The following is a 20,007-nucleotide window of genomic DNA, read 5'->3' on the forward strand; positions in this document are numbered from 1 at the left end:
ATTCTTCTAAACTCCACTGAGTATAGGCCCAACCTTTCTTCATAAGACAACCCCTTCATCTCAGGAATCAAACTCGTGAACCTTCTCTGAACTGCCTCCAATGCAAGAATAACCCTCCTTAACGCAGTGCTCTAGGTGTGGTCTCACCAACGCCCTGTACAGTTGTAGCAGGACTTCTCTACTTTTATGCTCTATCCCCCTTGCGATAAAGGCTAACATTCCATTTGCCTTCCTAATTACTTGCTGTACCTGCATACCAATTTTTTGTGTTTCATGTACAAGGACCCCCAGATACCCCTGTACCTCAGCATTTTGTAATCCCTCCCCATTTTATTGTATAATATTCCTGTGAAGCGTGTTGGGATGTTTCACTACGTTAAAGGCGCTATATAAATACAAGTTTTGTTAATCCACCATCTCACCACTTTTCTCTCGGTGTACATTTACAGTGCCCTCACTCAATGCCTAAATGGCAATAGCGACACAATAGCGATACAAATGGATTGTGGAGGGATTTGACGATAATGATTAGGTCTGTGAAATCTCACTGTCCACTCTTGGGCTCAAAATTGCCCAGGAGTTGCTCCGTTTTTTTTGGAGCAACTTGATTTTTCTGGAGTATCTTAAAAATCCCCATTTTGCACATTCAATTTGCGCCAGTGTAAGTGAGTTTGTTAGGATTTTTTTAAGTTTAGTTTCGTTTTTTCCAAAGAGGGGCGTTACCAGCCACCTACGCCTGTTTTGACCATTTAGGCCACTTTGGACAGCCATTAGTTACTCCAAACTAACTTAGACACTTGTGGCCGTACAGAAAACCCTTGCGGAGAGTTAAGAAATCAGCGCAGGTAGGTACATCGGAGGCCAGCAGAACTTAATGCCTGACTAAAGAATGTGAATAGGATCAAACAGCTATATAGGACATCATATGACAACTTCGCAGAGTTAATTTACTATACAACAGAAGCATTCGTGGAAGCTTAAACTACAAAAATAAAAGTAAAAAGACAAAACATATTTACATAATTTTTTCAAAATATGCAACTAAAAAATAGAAGTACCTCCTGCTCGTAATTCTTACGTTCTTATGTTCTCCCAACCACCTAAGCTCACACCACATCAGCTTGCCCCTTACAAACAACCCTCCCTCCCGGGGTCGGGGATCAGACCCTCCAGGATCAGAACAGGACCTGGGGTCAGAGATCGGACACGTCTGGGGATCAGATCTTCCCTAGAGTCGGGGATCGGAAACCCCTACCCCCATAGGGTCGGTGATCGAACCCACACTGCGGTTTGGAATTCCCCCCCGCCCCGGGGATCAAAACTCCACCCCACCCCCCCAGATCAAAACTACCCCCCCGTCCCCCCGGGATCAAAACTCCCCCCCCCATCCCCGCCGCCCCGGCTTGGGCCCCACACCAACCTGCTTGTGGCCTTCTAGCCTGGGAAGGCAGCGGGCCGGCCTGTGCGGGAGGCCACTCGGCCTGGGATGGGGGCGGGACGCATCGGGTCCCATGCTGCAGCACGCACACAGAGGCTGGGGACAGGAGCTACTGCGCATGCACACACTCCAACGCGCATGTGGATAGCTGCCGGCACTGTTTTTGGCGCAGGGCCCTATCTCTGCCCCTAATCGACTGGCCACGCCGCGCCAAGCCCCCGGAGAGGCAACACAGCGGCCAGAATCGGGGGGAGATTTTTTCGGCGCCGTTTTCACTCCTGAAAGGTCTGATTCTAATTTTTAGACTATGTCACCTAGTCCTAAACTCCCCAACCAGTGGAAATCGTATCTCCCCATCTACTCTGTCTGGTCCCTTTAATATCCTGAAAACTTTGATCAAGTCACCCCTTAGCCTTCTAAATTCCAGGGAATACAACCCTAGCTTGTGTAATTTCGCCTTGTAATTAAACCCTTGGAGTCCAGGTACCATTCTGGTGAATCTGCACTCCCTCCAAGGCCAATATATCTTTCCTGAGGTGTGTTGCCCAGAACTGAACACAGTACTCCAGGTGTGGCCTAACTAGGGCTCTGTGCAGCTCAGCAAGTCGGCAAGAAGGACTCGGGTCATTGGCGGAGTGAGGGCTTCCACAGTTATCAGACTATCCGGCAAACCTGGAATTCCACACACAGCCTCAGTCTGCTGATCATCCAATCATACAACACAGAATGGGGGGGGGGGAGCGGGGGGGCATCATGCCTGTGCTGGGTCTTTGAAAGAGCAATCTAATTAGTCCCATTCCCCTGCACCCACCCTACTTCCACCAGCCGCCCAACCCACCCCAACCCCGCTCAACACTATTCCTATAGCTCTGCATTTTTTCCTTTTCAAGTATTTATCCAGTTCCCTTTTGAAAGTTACTATTGAATCTGCTTCCACCTCCCTTTCAGGCAGCGCGTTCCAGATCACAACAACTCTCTGCGTAAAAAAAAAATTCTCCTCATCTCCCCCTCTGGTTCTTTTGGCAATCATCTTAAATCTGTGTCCTCTGGTTACTGACCTGCCCGTCAGTGGAAACTTTTTCCCTATTTACTCTTGTCAAAACCGTTCATGATTTTGAACACCTCTATTAAATGATAAAGCAGTCTGCCTCCCTCTTGTGGTTGAAACCCAGTACTGTGCCAGTCTTTCAAATCCCGCCCGAATGGTTGGTAAAAAAACATTCTTGCATTGAGAAAAACATCACGGGAGAGTAATCAGACAAAACTGGGCACCGAACCGAAGAAAGAGATGTTAGGAGGGGCAACTAAAAGCTTGGTCAAAGAGGTGGGTTTTAAGGATGGTCTTAAAGGAGGAGATGGAGGTGGGAAGAAAGAAAGACTTGCATTTCTATAGCACCATTCACGATCACTGTGCTTTACAGCCAATGAAGTACTTTTGAAGTGCAGTCACTGCTTTAATGTGGGAAACGCAGCAGCCAATTTGCGCACAGCAAGCTCCCACAAACAGCAATGCGATAATGACCAGATAATCTCTTTTTGTTATGTTGATTGAGGGATATTGTCCAGGACACTGGGGATAACTCCCCTGCTCTTCTTCAAAATAGCGCCATGGAATCCTTTATGTCCACCTGAGAGAGCGGATGCGACCTCAGTTTAACGTCTCTTCCACAAGACGGCACCTCCGACAGTGTAGTGCTCCCTCAGCACTGCACTGCAGTGTCAGACTAGATTCTTGTGCTCAAGTCTCTGGAGTGGGACTTGAACCCACGACCTCCTGACTCAGAGGTAAGAGTGCTATCCATGAGCCATGGCTGACACTTGGATTAGAATTTAATATTTGAGGTGTTGGTGGACCAGAGAGCACAGAGGTGATGGGCGAGCGGGACGTGGTGCGTGTTAGGATGGAGGATTGGAGGCTGGTGAGGAGCGCATTGGAATAGTTGAGTCTGGAGGTAACAAAGCCAACCACCTTAAATCTGTGTCCGCTTGTTCTCGACCCTTCTGCCAATGGGAACAGTTTCTCTCCATCTACTCTGTCTAGACCCCTCATGATTTTGAGCACCTCGATCAAATCTCCTCTCAAGCTTCTCTGCTCCAAGGAGAACAACCCCAGTTTCTCCAGTCTATCCACGTAACTGAAGTCCTTCATCCCTGGAACCATTCTCGTAAATCTTTTCTGCACCTCAATAAGTAAGGCCTTCACATCCTTCCTAAAGTGGGCTGCCCAGAATTGGACACAATACTCCACTCGAGGCCGAAGCAGTGTTTTATACAGCTTCGTCATGATTTCCACTTTTTTGTGCTCTATACCTCTATTCATGAAGCCCAGAATTCCGCAAGCTTTTTTAACTACTTTTTCAATGATTTGTGCACAAAGACCCCCAGGTCTCTCTGTTCATGCTCCCCCTTTAGGATTGTACCCCTTAGTTTATATTTCCTCTCCTCATTCTTTCTACAAAAATGTATCACTTCGCACTTTTCTGCGTTAAATTTCATCTGCCACGTGTCCACCCATTCCACCAGTCGGTCCTCCTTAAGTCTATCACTATCCTCTTCACTGTTCACTATACTTCCAAGCTTTGTGTCATCTGCACATTTTGAAATTGTGCCTTGTACACCCACATCCTAGTCATTAATATATATCAAGAAAAGCAGTGGTCCTAGAACCAACCCCTGGGGAACACCACTGTATTACCTTCCTCCAGTCTGAAAAACAACCGTTCACCACTACTCTCTGTTTCCTGTCACTTAGCCAATTTTTAACCAGGCGCCACTGTCCCTTTTAGTCCATGGGCTTCAACTTTGCTGGCAAGCCCATTATGTGGCACTTTGTCAAACGCCTTTTGGAAATCCATGTACACCACATCAATGGCATTGCCCTCATCGGGGGGGTTGTCCCATATTAAATGGAGGACTGTGTGAGAGTGTGAGCGTATGTGATTGCATGAAATGTGACTGTCTCTCCGTATCTGTGTGTGAGATAAAAACAGAAAATGCTGGAAATACTCAGGTGTGTGAGTCTTTGTCCCTGTCTTTATCTGTGTCTGTGACTTACTCAAATTTAAAATTCTCATCCCCGTGTTAAATTAACTCCACAGCCTCGCCCCCTCCCTATCTCTGTAACCTGCGGCCCTGCAACCCTCTGAGATATCGGCGCTCCTCCAATTCTGGCCTCTTGCTCATCACCGATTTTCATCGCTCCACCATTGGCGGACGTGCCTTCAGTTGCCTTGATCCTCAGCTCTGGAATTCCCTCCCTAAACCTCTCCACCTCTCCTCCTTTAAGATGCTCCTTAAAGCCTACTTCTTTGACCAAGCTTTGATCGCCTGTCCTAATATCTCCTTCACACAATACAAAAGCAAAATGCTGCGGATGCTGGAATCTGGAATAAAAACAGAAAATGCTGGAAATCTCAGCAGGTCAGGCAGCATCTTTCGAATACTCTCCAATTCTGACAAAGGGTCATCGACCCGAAACGTTAATTCTGCTTCCTCTCCACAGACGCTGCCCGACCCGCTGAGATTTCTAGCATTTTCTAATATCTCCTTATGTGGCTCGGTGTCAAATTGTGTTTGACAATGCTCCTGTGAAGCATCTTGGGACATTTTATGACATTAAAGGCGCTATATAAATACAAGTTGTTGTTGTGTAATGCTCTCTCTCGGAGTGTCTTTCTCTCGCACTGTGCATATTTCTCTCTCTCTGTGTCTCTTTGTGCAATCCCTTTCCATGTTTCTCTATGCATTTCTCTCTCGAATGTAAGTTGTGAGGAGGATGCAAAGAGACAGGCTAAGTGAGTGGGCAAGAACATGGCAAATGGAATATAATGTGAAGTTATCCACTTTGGTAGGAAAACAGAAAATTAAGAGTATTTTTTAAACGGTGAGTGATTGGTGTTCAGAGGGACCTCGGTGTCCTTGTACACGAATCACTGAAAACTAACATGCAGGTACAGCAAGCAATTAAGAAAGTAAATGGTATATTGGCCTTTATTACAAGAGGATTTGAGTATAAGCGTAAAGGGGGCCAAAATTCACCTCCGCCGGAAACGGAGAGCACCTACCGTTTTTTATGTGTTTTAGCCACAATGAATGCGGCGGCCTATCTTGCGAAAATTCAGCTCTTTGTCGTTTTTTTTCAAGCAGGGTGGAAGTTGGTCATAATGGGGGCGGAGGTGGGGCGGGACGGAGTGACCATCACTAGCAGGGTGGAGGCTCCGCCGCTGTCAGTCATCAGCGCTGGGCTGGTGATGTCATCGCGCTGGCGCATCACGTCTCTCCCCTTAAGTTAAAGGGGAGGGCCGCTGCGAGCTCTGCGTTTATTTTAGTTAGGTCCACTGGGCTACCAGGGAGGGTTTTGGCCGGGCCAGCGGCCTGGCATCCAAGAGCGGGTGCCAGGCTGCCTGTTGGTGGCCCGGCCGAACCCGGGGGGGGCATAATTGTCGGCCGACAGACAAAAAATAAGTTGCCGACCACGGCAGTGCGCCCTCCCCTTCACCGCCATTTTACAAACACTGCAAACACAGTGCACCGACAGAGTAAGCTATCGGGGGCACTGGCCGGAAGACTTTCTCAGTTGAATTTCGCTTCACGGGCGGGACATCGGCAGTGCGCGCTCTGATGACACACTTAGGAGGCTTCGGCAGCAGCGCAGCGGAAGTGGAGGGAGCGGGGCGGATATGGTCACCGTCGGAAAAACGCTTGAGGGCAACTGCGCGAACGACGGCTATTCCACGAAAAATCGGCAGACATTCCACAACGAGCCCTGACCGCTGCTTTCCGCCGGCCAGAGGCTTTAACAAAAGGGGCAATTATGGCCCCAAGATGTCTTACTGCAATTGTATAGCGCCCTGGTGAGACCACATCTGGGGTACTGTGTACAGTTTTGGACTCCTTACCTAAGGAAGGAGATACTTGCCACAGAGGGAGTGCAACGAAGGTTCACCAGAATGATTCCTGGGATGGGGGAATTGTCCTATGAGGAAAGATTAAGTAGACTAGGCCTATATGTCCTAACTCGCTCCAAGTCACCCCTGTGTTTGCCGACCTACATTGGCTCCCGGTTAAACAATGCCTTGATTTCAAAATTCTCATCCTTGTTTACAAATCCCTCCATGGCCTCGCCCCTCCCTATCTCTGTAATCTATTTCAGCCTCACAACCCCACAAGATGTCTGCACTCCTCTAATTCTGCCCTCTTGAGCATCCCTGATTATAATTGCTCAACCATCAGCTGCTTGGGCCCCAAGCTCTGGAACTCCCTCCCTTAACCTCTCCGTCTCTCTTTCCTCCTTTAAGATGCTCCTTTAAGATGCTCCTTAACCAAGCTTTTGGTCATCTGACATAATTTCTTACGTGGCTCGGTGTCAAGTTTATCAGTTTTGTTTTATAACACTGCTGTGAAGCGCCTTGGGACGTTTTACTATGTTAAAGGCGCTATATAAATAAAAGTTGTTGTTGTGTATTCTCTAGAGTTTAGAAGAATGAGAGGTGATCTCATTGAAACATACAAAATGCTTACAGGGATTGACAGGGTAGATGCAGGGAGCATGTTACCCCCAGGCTGGGGTATATTCAAGGCAGGGTTCGATAGATTTTTTAATATTAAGGGAATCGAGGGATGAGGACAGTGCAGGAAAGTGAAATTGAGGTAGAAGATCAGCCATGATCTTATTGAATGGCGGAGCAGGCTTGAGGGGCCGAATGGTCGACTCTTGCTTCTAATTCTTATATACTCCCCTGTTGTGTCTTTCATGTGCCTTTTTCTCTCTCTCTCACTTTCAATCTCTGTCTCTCTCTATCACCCTGTGTCTCTGTCTCTCTCTGGGAATTAGGGACACAAAGTATGTATTTAAACCCGAAGCTCATGACCGAACGTACTTGTGTCTCACTCGGGGGGGGGGGGGGGGGGGGGGGCGGGCGGGCGGAGAGAGGCTCTATTTGCACAGAAATCATGTGTCCTTTCTATTTGCAATGACTAATCTCAGCCATGATCTTCCGAGTGATACGAAAGCTTTATTTATGATCTCCATGTACCGTCACCTCCGTGCCCTGACCCCATGCCCCTGTCAGACTCGGACCCTCTAACTCTTATCCCCTGGCCCTGATCCACTGCCCCTGCCCCAGGCCCTGACCCCACCCTGTCACAGGCTCGGACCCTCTAACCCTTACTCCCTGGCCCTGAACCCCTGCACTGTGGCCCTGACCCCCTGCCACAGGCCCTGACCCCTGACTCCCCTCCCCCACTCCAGACTCTAGCCCACCGCCCCTATGCCCCAGGCCCTGTCCCTCTACCCCGTGGACCTGACCCCCTGCCCTCTGACCCTGCTCCCCCCTCCCCGCCCCAGACCCACTGCCCCCATGCCTACCGGGGGCTGTCCTTGACCCTGACCCCCTGCCCCAGGCCCTGAGCCCCTGACCCTGGTACAAACCGCTCCCCAGTACTGCCCTGTGATGGCAGGCTGTGTACTTACAGTCTCCAGGCGTGTTTGCTGCGCCTCCTTCTCCAGGAACTCATTTTCCTGCCGCCTGCAGAGCGATGGCTAAGGAAAGTTATCGGCAAACCGCTTCTCTTAAATAAACGCAGGCATCGCGGGACATGACGCGTTCAGATCACGGAAATCAGGACAGGTGAGGGAGCGCCTTCGGCCCATCGAGCCCATCCTTCGTCACCACTCCCAATAGCGCTGCCCCGTTCACGTTGCTATGGATATGGGACGGCCCTGGTTCTGGCCTCAGTACAGCAAGAGGAGAGGGAATGGTGCTGAATTCCACCTCTGGCATCATCCCACAGCCCAGTGATGCCTGCAGCAGTCGATCTGCCAAGGGAAAGACAGGCCGCACATCCAAAGAGACAGCAGCTGCACGTTTAGTAAATTCCAGCAAAGGATACAGGTTATTAATCTTCAACTTCATTTGCTTATGCTGTTTAACAATTCCATCGTACCTTTCGAAGATAAAAATAAAAATGTTTAAGATTTCAGAACGCTCACTTTAATTTAAGACATGAAACCTGCATGACTTGTCCCCAATAAAACTCCAATTCGCCTGGCCATGCACCCTGACCTCTCGTGCACCTGCTTCCATCTTTGCTCCTCGTCTTCCTCATCACAGGCTGCTTCTGGGAGACATTTGAAACAGGCATGGAGTCAGTGAAGCTCCCTCTACACTGTCCCATCAAATATTCCCAGGGCAGGTACAGCATAGGTTAAAAACAGAGTAAAGCTCCCTCTACACTGTCCCATCAAACACTCCCAGAGCAGGTACAGCATAGGTTAAAAACAGAGTAAAGCTCCCTCTACACTGTCCCATCAAACACTCCCAGAACAGGTACAGCATGGGTTAGATACAGAGTAAAGCTCCCTCTACACTGTCCCATCAAACACTCCCAGGGCAGGTACAGCATGGGTTAGATACAGAGTAAAGCTCCCTCTACACTGTCCCATCAAACACTCCCAGGGCAGGTACAGCACGTTAGATATAGAGTAAAGCCCCCTCTACACTGTCCCATCAAATACTCCCAGGGCAGGTACAGCATGGGTTAGATATAGAGTAAAGCTCCCTCTACACTGTCCCATCAAACACTCCCAGGGCAGGTGCAGCACGGGTTAGATACAGAGTAAAGCTCCCTCTACACTGTCCCATCAAACACTCCCAGGGCAGGTACAGCACGTTAGATATAGAGTAAAGCTCCCTCTACATTGTCCCATCAAACACTCCCAGGGCAGGTGCAGTACGGGTTGGATACAGAGTAAAGCTCCCTCTATACTGTCCCATCAAACACTCCCAGGGCAGGTACAGTACGGGTTGGATACAGAGTAAAGCTCCCTCTACACTGTCCCATCAAACACTCCCAGGGCAGGTACAGTACGGGTTGGATACAGAGTAAAGCTCCCTCTAAAGTGCCTCTTATACTGCCTGCGTTCAATTCCTCAGTCTGACCCATCAAGCCATGGACAGACTGAAAGGTTATGGAGCCAAAATTGCCTACCTACCGAAACGAGGCGCACCTACGGTTTTCAAAGTGTCTGGCTGCCCCAATGCATGGGGCGGCCAAACCAGAGAAATTCAGCACGCTGTACTTTTTTTTGGAGGCTCATCATCGGGGCGGAAGTGTGGGCGGGGCGGAGTGGCTGACGCTGCAAGGCATCAGCGTCGCGCTGATGACATCATCGCGCTGGTGCATCACAACGTCCCTCCCCTTCAGTTAAAGGGGAGGGCAGTTGCGGATTCTGCAGCCACTTTAGTGGCCAACATTGGGCCACCAGGGAGGGTTTCAGCTGGGCTAGCGGCCTGGTACCCAAGAGGGGGTGCCTGTTGGCGGCCCGGCCGAACCTGCGGCCATAATTGTCGGCCTGACCTGGTAGTCGGCTGACTAAAAAAAAAGGAAGATGGCGTCGCCGACAGTGGCACCTCCCCTTTAAGGGCGGCCGCACCGACCAGCCACAGAAAGTGTACCCACAGCAAAAGCGGGGCAATGCCGGGAAAGGAGCAATTTCCCAAGGGGCAATTTCAGGAAGGGGTCCCCGCTGGTCGGTAAGGGGTCGGCTCCTCCAAGCCCGTTGCGGGAAAATAGGCGGAGCGGTGCCAGACATCGCTCCAAACCTGAGGAAGGACAATTTCCAAAATGGCGGCCCCTCCACCGAGACTCGGTGGCTATGCCGCACCGAGCTGTGGCCGCCGCTTTTAGGCGGCCGGAAGCCTTATGGAAAGGGGCAACTTTGACCCCTATAAGTTCACGAGCTGGCATCAGATGCCGCAGAGCACCTGGGTGCAGTCGAGATACTGAAGAAAGGTGCGTTCACACAGCAACTTTTCAGCTTTCCCAAAGATCTCAAAGCACTTCACATGGAAACTCATTGAAACGTATACAATTCTGACAGGGTTGGACAGACTGGGTGCGGGGAGGATGTTTCCCCGGGCTGGGAAGTCTAGAACAAGGGGTCACAGTCTCAGGATACGGGGTAGGAAATTTAGGACTGAGATGAGGAGAAATTTTTTCACTCAGAGGGTGGTGAACTTGTGGAATTCTCTACCACAGAAGGCTGTGGAGGCCAAGTTACTGAATATATTTAAAAGGGAGATAGATAGATTTCTAGACACAAAACGCATCAAGGGGTTTGGGGAGAAAGCGGGAATACTGAGATCGAGGATCAGGCATGATCATATTGAATGGCGGTGCAGACTCGAAGGGCCTACTGCTGCTCCTATTTTCTATGTTTCTATGAGACGGATTGCTCAGAAATGTAGGCTGGAATCCTGGGAGGCGGAGACAATCCTCTGGGGAGACTTGGTTTGAATCCGTAGCCAAGAGCTTTGATCCTTGAGCTTACAATAAGTGTTGGGTGCCATCGCGACTGGTTTAGCCCTGAACACAGTCCACTTGCAGGTGACCCTCCAGGGCAGCACTGAGGGAACCTTCACTGCACTGTCAGGCCTGGGTGCCGGATGGGAGATTAAACCAAGGCCCCATCTGCCTGTTGAGATGTTAAAGATGACACAGCCACTATTGGAAGAAGAGCAGGCAGGGTTCTCCCTGGTGTCCTGGCCAACAGTGCTCTCATTAATCAGCACCACCGATAATAGCGTCACGCGTCACTTTTGGATCTTGCTGTGCACAAAATGGTCTTTATTCACAGAACAATGACTTCACTGTAATCAACAACAAGAAATTGTATTTATATGGTGCCTTTAACATAGTAAAACGTCCCACAGGAGCGTAATAAAACAAAATTTAACACGAGCCACATAAGGAGATATTAGGGCAGATCAAGGAGGTAGGTTCTAAGGAGTGTTTTTAAGGAGGAGAGAGGTAGAACGGTTTAGGAAGGGAGTTCCAGAGCTTAAGGCCCAGGCAGCTGAAGGCACGGCCACCAATGGTGCAGCAATTACAATCAGGGATGCTCAAGAAGCCAATATTAGAGGAGCGCAGATATCACAGAGGGTTGTGGGGCTGGGGGAGATTATAGAGATAGGGAGGGGTGAGGCCATGGAGGGATTTGATAGTAAGGATATGGTCAGCGGGCACAGAGTGATGGGTGAGCGGGACTTGGTGTGAGTTAGGACACGGGCAGCAGAGTTTTGGATGACCTCAAGTTTACGGAGGGAGGTCGGCCAGGAGTGCGTTGGAATAGTCGAGTATGGAGGTAACAAAGGCCTGGATGAGGGTTCCAGCAGCAGATGAGGTTGAGGCAGGGACGGAGACGGGCGATGTTCCGGAGGTGGTGGAAATAGGCGGTCTTCATGACGAGGCGAATATGTGGTCGGAAGCTCATTTCGGGGTCAAATATGACACCAAGGTTGCGAACAGTCTGGTTCGGCCTCAAGTAGTTGCCAGGGAGAGGGATGGAGTCGGTGACCAGGGAACGGAGTTTGTAATCGATTGTATGTGTACCAATCTGTGAAGAGAGATGTGATGAGATCTTGGAGAAGTGCGAGTTCTTCCTTTTTTGGACTGGTAATGCCCGATTTCACCCCCCCCCTCGCACCCTCCCCTTTCCACCGCCCGGCCTTGACTCGATTGGATATTAAACGCTGGGGACTCACTCGTTTTGCAGCAGCACAATCCGCTCTGTTGCTGTCGTTAGAACCTCCAGTTCCATCCCTACCACCTTGCTCTTGCCTTCGGCACGGGTCTTCTTCTTCTTTGACATCCTCGCTTTCGCTTGTTCGTCACCTGCGATAAAACTATCTTTGAAGCATTAAACATATTCTCACCAATTCCCCCCTCCCTCCCCTCGTTTCCCTCCTGAATGGCTTGACCGTTTTTGTGGGTGCACCCCCGCCCCCCCCGCACCAGTACCTCACCAATTAGCCATCCAGCACTGCCTCCAGTGCGCCAGTGCAGCCTTCGACCGCCTGAGGAAAAGAGTGTTCGAAGACCAGGCCCTCAAATCTACCACCAAGCTCATCGTCTACAGAGCTGTAGTAATACCCGCCCTCCTCAGAGACATGGACCATGTACAGTAGACACCTCAAGTTGCTGGAGAAATATCACCAACGATGTCTCCGCAAGATTCTGCAAATCCCCTGGGAGGACAGACGCACCAACGTTAGCGTCCTCGACCAGGCCAACATCCCCAGCATCGAAGCACTGACCACACTTGATCAGCTCCGCTGGGCAGGCCACATTGTTCGCATGCCAGACACGAGACTCCCAAAGCAAGCGCTCGACTCGGAACTCCTACACGGCAAAGGAGCCAAAAGTGGGCAGAGGAAACGTATCAAGAACACTCTCAAATCCTCCCTGATAAAAGTACAACATCCCCATCGACACCTGGGAGTCTCTGGCCAAAGACCGCCCTAAGTGGAGGAAGAGCATCCGGGAGGGCGCTGAGCACCTCGAGTCTCATCACCGAGAGCATGCAGAAACCAAGTGCAGGCAGCGGAAAGAGCATGCGGCAAACCAGTCCCACCCACCCTTTCCCTCAACGACTATCTGTCCCACCTGTGACAGGGAGTGTGGTTCTTGTATTGGACTGTTCAGCCACCTAAGAACTCATTTTAAGAGTGGAAGCAAGTCTTCCTCGATTCCAAGGGACTGCCTGTGATGATGATTCTTCCCATACATGTATAGACAGTGAGCATCTGTAGGTTGTTTGACCGTGGAGAGGCAGGGGACAGCCGTCCCTCTGTGTCAACACAGACGCACTCTCCATCAGGAAGCCAGCTGGATATGGATCTGGAGTGGGAGGGCCGCTAGATTTGTTTTTAAGAATTCATTCTGAGGATGTGAGTGTCGCAGGCAAGACTGGTATTACTTGCCCAGCCCGAGTTGCCCTGAGATGGTGGTGTTGGGCTTTCTTCTATTCAACGATTTAGACTCTGAAATCAAAAACACAATTTCTAAATTTACAGATGACATCAAATTGGGGCGGAGGGAGGGTAATAGTTAATACGGAGGAGGGCTGCAACAAATTACAAGAACTCATTAATAAACTTGAAGAATGGGCATACAATTGGCAAATGAAATTCAACACAGGTAAGAGTGAGGTATTACATTTTGGTAAGAAAACTAGGGAGGTCACATATTATTTGGAAAATACCAATACAAGTGGGTTAGAAGAGCAAAGGGATCCCGGAGTACAAATACACAAATCACTGAAAATAGCGACACAGGTTAACAAAGCCAGAAACAAAAACCAAGCATTAAGGTGTATTGAATTAAAAAGTAGAAAAGTTATGCTAAACTTGTAGACCACACTTGGAGTACTGCATACAGATCTGGTCGTCATATTAGAAAAAGGATATAGAGGCACTTGAGAGGGTACAAAGAAGTTTTACAAGGATGACACGAGAAATGCGAGGCTATACCTATCAGGAAAGGCTGAACAGGCTGGGTCTCTTTTCGCATTTAGAATTCTTTTTTAATGAATGGTTACAGCACAGAAGGAGGCCATTCGGCCCGTCGAGCCCGTGCCGGCTCTCTGCAAGGGCACTTCAGCCAGTCCCACTCCCCCGCCCTTTCCCCGGAGCCCTGGATTTTTTTCCTTCAGGTACTTATCCAAATCCCTTTTGAAAGCCACGATTGAGTCTGCCTCCACCACCCTCTCAGGCCGTGCATTCCAGATCCTAACCCCTCGCTGTGTAATTTTTTTTTCCTCATGTCGCCTTTGGTTCTTCTGCCAATCGCCTTAAATCTGTGTCCTCTGGTTCTCGACCCTTCCACCAATGGGAACAGTTTCTCTCTATCTACTCTGTCCAGACCCCTCATGATTTTAAACACCTCGATCAGATCATCTCTCAACCTTCTCTGCTCTAGAAACATAGAAAATAGGTGCAGGAGTAGGCCATTCGGCCCTTCGAGCCTGCACCACCATTCAATAAGATCATGGCTGATCATTCAACTTCAGTACCCCATTCCTGCTTTCTCTCCATACCCCTTGATCCCTTTAGCCGTAAGGGCCACATCTAACTCCTTTTTGAATATATCTAACGAACTGGCCTCAACAACTTTCTGTGGTAGAGAATTCCACAGGTTCACAATTCTCTGAGTAAAGAAGTTTCTCCTCATCTCAGTCCTAAATGGCTTACCCCTTATCCTTAGACTGTGACCCCCTGGTCCTGGACATCCCCAACATCGGGAACATTCTTCCTGCATCTAACCTGTCCAATCCCGTCAGAATTTTATATGTTTCTATGAGATCCCCTCTCATTCTTCTAAATTCCAGTGAATATAAGCCTAGTCGATCCAGTCTTTCTTCATATATCAGTCCTGCCATCCTGGGAATCAGTCTGGTGAACCTTCTCTGCACTCCCTCAATAGCAAGAATGTCCTTCCTCAGGTTAGGAGACCAAAACTGAACACAATATTCCAGGTGAGGCCTCACTAAGGCCCTGTACAACTGCAGTAAGACCTCCCTGCTCCTATACTCAAATCCACTAGCTATGAAGGCCAACATACCATTTGCCTTCTTCACCGCCTGCTGTACCTGCATGCCAACTTTCAATGACTGATGTACCATGACACCCAGGTCTCGTTGCACCTCCCCTTTTCCTAATCTCTCACCATTCAGATAATATTCTTGTTTTTGCCACCAAAGTGGATAACCTCACATTTAACTACATTATATTGCATCTGCCATGCATTTGCCCACTCACCTAACCTGTTCAAGTCACCCTGCAGCCTCTTAGCATTCTCCTCACAGCTCACACCGCCACCAGGTTAGTGTCATCTGCAAACTTGGAGATATTATATTCAATTCCTTAGTCCAAATCATTAATGTATATTGTAAATAGCTGGGGGCCCAGCACTGAACCCTGCGGCACCCCACTAGTCACTGCCTGCCATTCTGAAAAGGACCTGTTTATTCCTACTCTTTGCTTCCTGTCTGCCAACCAGTTCTCTATCCACGTCAGTACATTACCCCCAATATCATGTGCTTTAATTTTGCACACTAATCTCTTTTGTGGGACCTTGTCTAAGGAGAACAACCCCAGCTTCTCCTGTCTATCCATGTAACTGAAGTCCCTCATCCCGGGAACCATTCTTGTAAATCTTTTCTGCACCCTCTCTAAGGCCTTCACATCCTTCCTAAAGTGTGGTGCCCAGAATTGGACACAATACTCCAGTTGAGGCTTTTATGAAGGTTCATCATAACTTCCTTGGGCGGGTCAGATGGAAAAATAAGAAGAATGTCACACCGAGGTAGTGCTTATGGAGGACGGGGCAGTGTGGGTTGTGGTCTCAGAACAGGTCACAAGCACGATGGTTCAAACGGCCTCCTTCTGTGCTGTATCATTCTATCACACACTGCTACAGCAGTGGCTCAGTGGGTAGCACACTCGCCTCTAAGTCAGAAGGTTGTCGGTTCAAGTCCCAGTCCAGAGACTTGAGCACGTTAATCTAAGTTGACACTCCTGTGCAGTGCTGAGGGAGTACTGTATTGTCCGACGTGCCGTCTTTCAGATGAGACGTTAAACCAAGTCCCATCTAGCATCTGAGGTGGATGTAAAAGATCCCATGGCACTACTTCGAAGAAGAGCAGGGGAGTTATCCCAGTGTTCTGGCCAATCCAAAACAGATTATCTTGTCATTATTACTGTTGGTGGGAGTTTACTGTGCACAAATTGGCTGCTGTGTTTCCTACATTACACAATGACTGCACTTACAAATGTACTTCACTGGCTGCAAAGCGCTTTGGGATGTCCGGTGGTCGTGAAAGGTGCTATATAAATGCAAGTCCTTCGTTCTTACAGCAGCACCCTGGAAATCCAGCGTCCAAGGCTACTTCACTCCCCGCAAAGCAATTAAGAACACAAGAACTAGGAGCAGGAGTCGGCCCCTAGAGCCTGCTCCGCCATTCAATAAAATCATGGCTGATCTTCGACCTCAACTCCACTTTCCTGCACTATCCCCATATCACTCGATTCCCTTGTATGTTTCAATGAGATCATCTCTCATTCTTCTAAACTATAGAGAATATAGGACCTAGTCTGCTCAATCTCTCCTCATAGGACAACATCCCCATCCAAGTAACCAGTCGAGTGAACCTTTGTTTCAGTCCCTCTAAGGCAAGTATGTCTTTCCTTAGGTAAGGAGAGACTGTACACTGTACTCCAGGTGTGGCTTCACCAAACCCCTCGTTAATTGTAGTAGGACTTCTTTACTCTTATATTCCCTTTGTAATAAAAGCTAACATACCATTTTATTTATTAATTGCTTGCTGTACCTGCATGTTAACTTTCAGTGAATTATATACAAGGACACCCAGGTCCCCCTGAACACCAATCTCACTACCATTCAAAAAATACTCTGCTTTTTTGATTTTCCTACAAAAGTGGATAACTTCACACCTCCCCGCACCATGTTCTTGTCCACTCGGTCAACCTGTCTATATCACATTTATTCCTACTCTCTGTTTTCTGTCCGTTAACCAATCCTCAATCCATGCTAATATATTAGCCCCTATTCCATGAGCCCTAATTTTGTTCAATCATCATCATCATAGGCAGTCCCTTGGAGTCGAGAATGACTTGCTTCCACACTAAGACTTCGTACTCAGGTGACTGATGAACTCATTTCAAATGGTGGAAGATGCCTGTGCAAGAATTTTTTTAACGTGGGGTGGCCATTGCACACCAGCCACCACACGGGCTTGACAGAACTAGGTCTTGGTCCAGTGGCAAGGGGATCCAAGACGACTGGAGACCAGCTCTGCTGCATGTGCCAATACATACACACAAACTCAAACATACTCCTATTGTCCTCCTTACCACACGACCTCGCTCTACGTAGAATTCATAGTACGCAATGTGAGCCTCAAACCTCACAGCCTCGCTATTGGCCCATGCTGCGCCTTCCCTTGGTCTTGTCCACGCTGCTCCACATTTGGGCTCCGACCTCTCCGCTCCTCCGTGCCTCATCCGTTGTCTCCTCTCCGGACCTCGCCGGTCCCGGCCTCCGCTCCTCGCCCCACCCGACCTTTGCTCCTTGCCCCTCCCGACCTGCGCTCCTCGCCCCTCCCAACCTCGTCGGTCTCAACCTCCGCTCCTCGCCCATCCTGACCTCCCGACCTCCGCTCCTCGCTGCTCACCCCTCCCGACCTGCGCTCCTCGCCCCTCCCGACCTCGTCGGTCTCAACCTCCGCTCCTCGCCCATCTTGACCTCCGCTCCTCGCCCCTCCCAACCTCCGCTCCTTGCCCCTCCAGATCTCCGCTCCTTGCCCCTCCCGACCTCGCCCATCCCAACCTCCAGACCTCGCCCCTCCCGACCTCCAGACCTCGCCCCTCCCGACCTCCGCTCCTTGTCCCTCCAGACCTCGCCCGTCCCAACCTCCAGACCTCGCCCGTCCCAACCTCCAAACCTCCGCTCCTCGCCCATCCCGACCTCCGCTCCTTCCTGCGGTTTGTTCAATAACCTCTTGTGTGCCACCTTATCGAATGCCTTCTGAAAATCCAAATACACCATCCGCCAGCTCCCCCTTATCTATTCTACAAGTTACAACTATTTTGGTGTCAACAGTGCTACAACTATTTTAAGTTGCACCTGTAAATCAAGGAAATCAAGAGCCCCCTGGTTAAAGGGAAGGCATAAAAACATAAGAACATAACATAAGAAGTAGGAGCAGGAGTAGGCCATTTGGCCCCTCGAGCCTGCTCTGCCATTCAATAAGATCATGGCTGCTCCAATCATGGACTCAGCTCCACTTCCCTGCCCCGCTCCCCATAACCCCTTATTCCCTTGTCGGTTAAGAAACTGTCTATTTCTGTCTTAACTATATTCAATGACCCAGCCTCCACAGCTCTCTGAGGCAGCGAATTCCACAGATTTACAACCCTCTGAGAGAAGAAATTCCTCCTCACCTCAGTTTTAAATGGGCGGCCCCTTATTCTAAGGTCGTGCCCCCCTAGTTCTAGTCTCCCCCCCATCAGTGGGAACATCCTCTCTGCATCCACCTTGTCGAGCCCCCTCATAATCTGATACGTTTCGATAAGATCACCGACAAAACTAAAACAAATTAGATGTTGGGACATTCCGCGGTTCAAATTAAAATGTGGTTGCCGGGGGTGACGATGCACTCCAGTCGCTCCGGCGCCCAGCTCTGGCGCAAGGCCGCGAGCGTTACCGGTGGACACCGCGTGCTCCCTGGCTCGGGGGGGTGGGGGGGGTGTAACCGCTCAAGAGAGGCAGGCAGTCTGTACCAGTTACAACCTCAAAAAACAGATTGGTCAAACCCGACTTCCCTTCCATAAATCCGTGTTGACCCTGATCAATAAGAGGACACTGTGATCAGCATCACTGTCAATGTTTTACAGTGAGTCAGAGTCAGAGCTGTACCTGCTGCAGGCCTCAGGCTGCCAAACCACCGTCACCATGGCAACAGCCCCAGCAGCCTCGCCAACAGTCAGTTTTAAATATATCGATTATTTATTAAATCCACTGCATACTTACAATATAGTGCTTTTAAATCCAATTCAACAAAATAAATAATTTTTCCTTTTCAAACAAGATTTTCCATTTTTTTTTAATAAAGAATACTTCGGTCGCCACGGCAACGCCACCGGCGCCCTTTGCATCCTGGGATGACGTCATGCGAACGGAGCCGGAGCCGGCGCCGGCGCCGGGGGGGGGAATCGCCCCGATCCCTTCTGCGCAGGCGTAGCAATAGCCGGATGACGCAAGCGCCTGGGCGCTCAGCGTCCGCCGCAAGCGCCCGAGGCCACCTTCCGCCCCCGCTGCAGCGCCTCACCGCTGACGACAGGCGGAGCCGCCATCGACAATCAGCTCCCTGATTTGGGAATCATTTTTGCAAACTGAGCAAAATACCGAGTAAGTTCAGACATTAAACCTCCCTCCAGCAGCCAAATGTGAACGAAATAAATAGAATTACTTCCACTATTTCAAACAATATCCCTCCTTTCATGGTTTACAAAAGGAAAAGAAAGACTTGGAATCATAGAATGGCTACAGCACAGAAGGAGGCCATTCGGCCCTTCAAGCCCGTGCCGGCTCTCTGCAAGAGCACTTCAGCCAGTCCCACTCCCCCGCCCTTTCCCAGTAGCTCTGCAATTTATTTCTCCTTTAGGTACGTCTCCAATTCCCTTTTGAAAGCCACGATTAAATCTGCCTCCATATATTAACGACTTGGAAGCAGGGACTGAGTGTAATGTAGCCAAGTTTGCTGACGATACAAAGATGGGAGAAAAGCAATGTGTAAGGAGGACACAAAAAACCTGCAAAAGGACATAGACAGGCTAAGTGAGTGGGCACAAATTTGGCAAATGGGCTATGGGGGGGGGGGGGGGGAGGAAGTTAACACAATCACAATCACTAAGGAGGTGGTACTCAGTAAGATAATGGGACTAAAGGCAGATAAATCCCCTGGACCTGATGGCTTGCATCCTAGGATCTTAAGAGAAGTAGTGGCAGGGATTGTGGATGCATTGGTTGTAACTTAGCAAAATTCCTTGGATTCTGGGGAGGTCCCAGCAGATTGGAAAACTGCAAAACTGCCCCTATTTAAAAAAGAAGGCAGACAAAAAGCAGGAAACTATAGACCAGTTAGCCTAACATCTGTGGTTGGGAAAATGTTGGAGTCCATTATTAAAGAAGCAGTAGCAGGACATTTG

The 20,007-nt window shown here is 49.5% G+C and overlaps 1 protein-coding gene across 2 annotated transcripts in view; it reads right to left on the bottom strand.

The window, feature by feature from the left end:
- Positions 1–18,952, bottom strand: part of ccdc166 (coiled-coil domain containing 166) — a 45,396-nt gene extending 26,444 nt beyond the window's left edge. Inside the window, exons 1-4 of one of the 2 annotated variants that reach the window (XM_070861090.1) lie at positions 18,830–18,952; positions 11,983–12,112; positions 8,330–8,383; positions 7,911–7,965 (exon numbers count right to left, since the gene is read on the bottom strand). In XM_070861090.1, the coding sequence (XP_070717191.1) occupies positions 7,911–7,965; positions 8,330–8,383; positions 11,983–12,089 (216 nt within the window). In that variant the 5' untranslated portion in view covers positions 12,090–12,112; positions 18,830–18,952. Of the gene's footprint in view, positions 1–7,910; positions 7,966–8,329; positions 8,384–11,982; positions 12,113–18,715; positions 18,770–18,829 lie in introns of those variants that run through there. The other variant, XM_070861089.1, reaches the window with a different exon arrangement.
- Between the last annotated feature and the right edge of the window lie 1,055 nt (positions 18,953–20,007).

This window comes from Pristiophorus japonicus, chromosome 2, assembly GCF_044704955.1.
Source record: "Pristiophorus japonicus isolate sPriJap1 chromosome 2, sPriJap1.hap1, whole genome shotgun sequence".
Taxonomy (NCBI): domain Eukaryota; kingdom Metazoa; phylum Chordata; class Chondrichthyes; family Pristiophoridae; genus Pristiophorus; species Pristiophorus japonicus.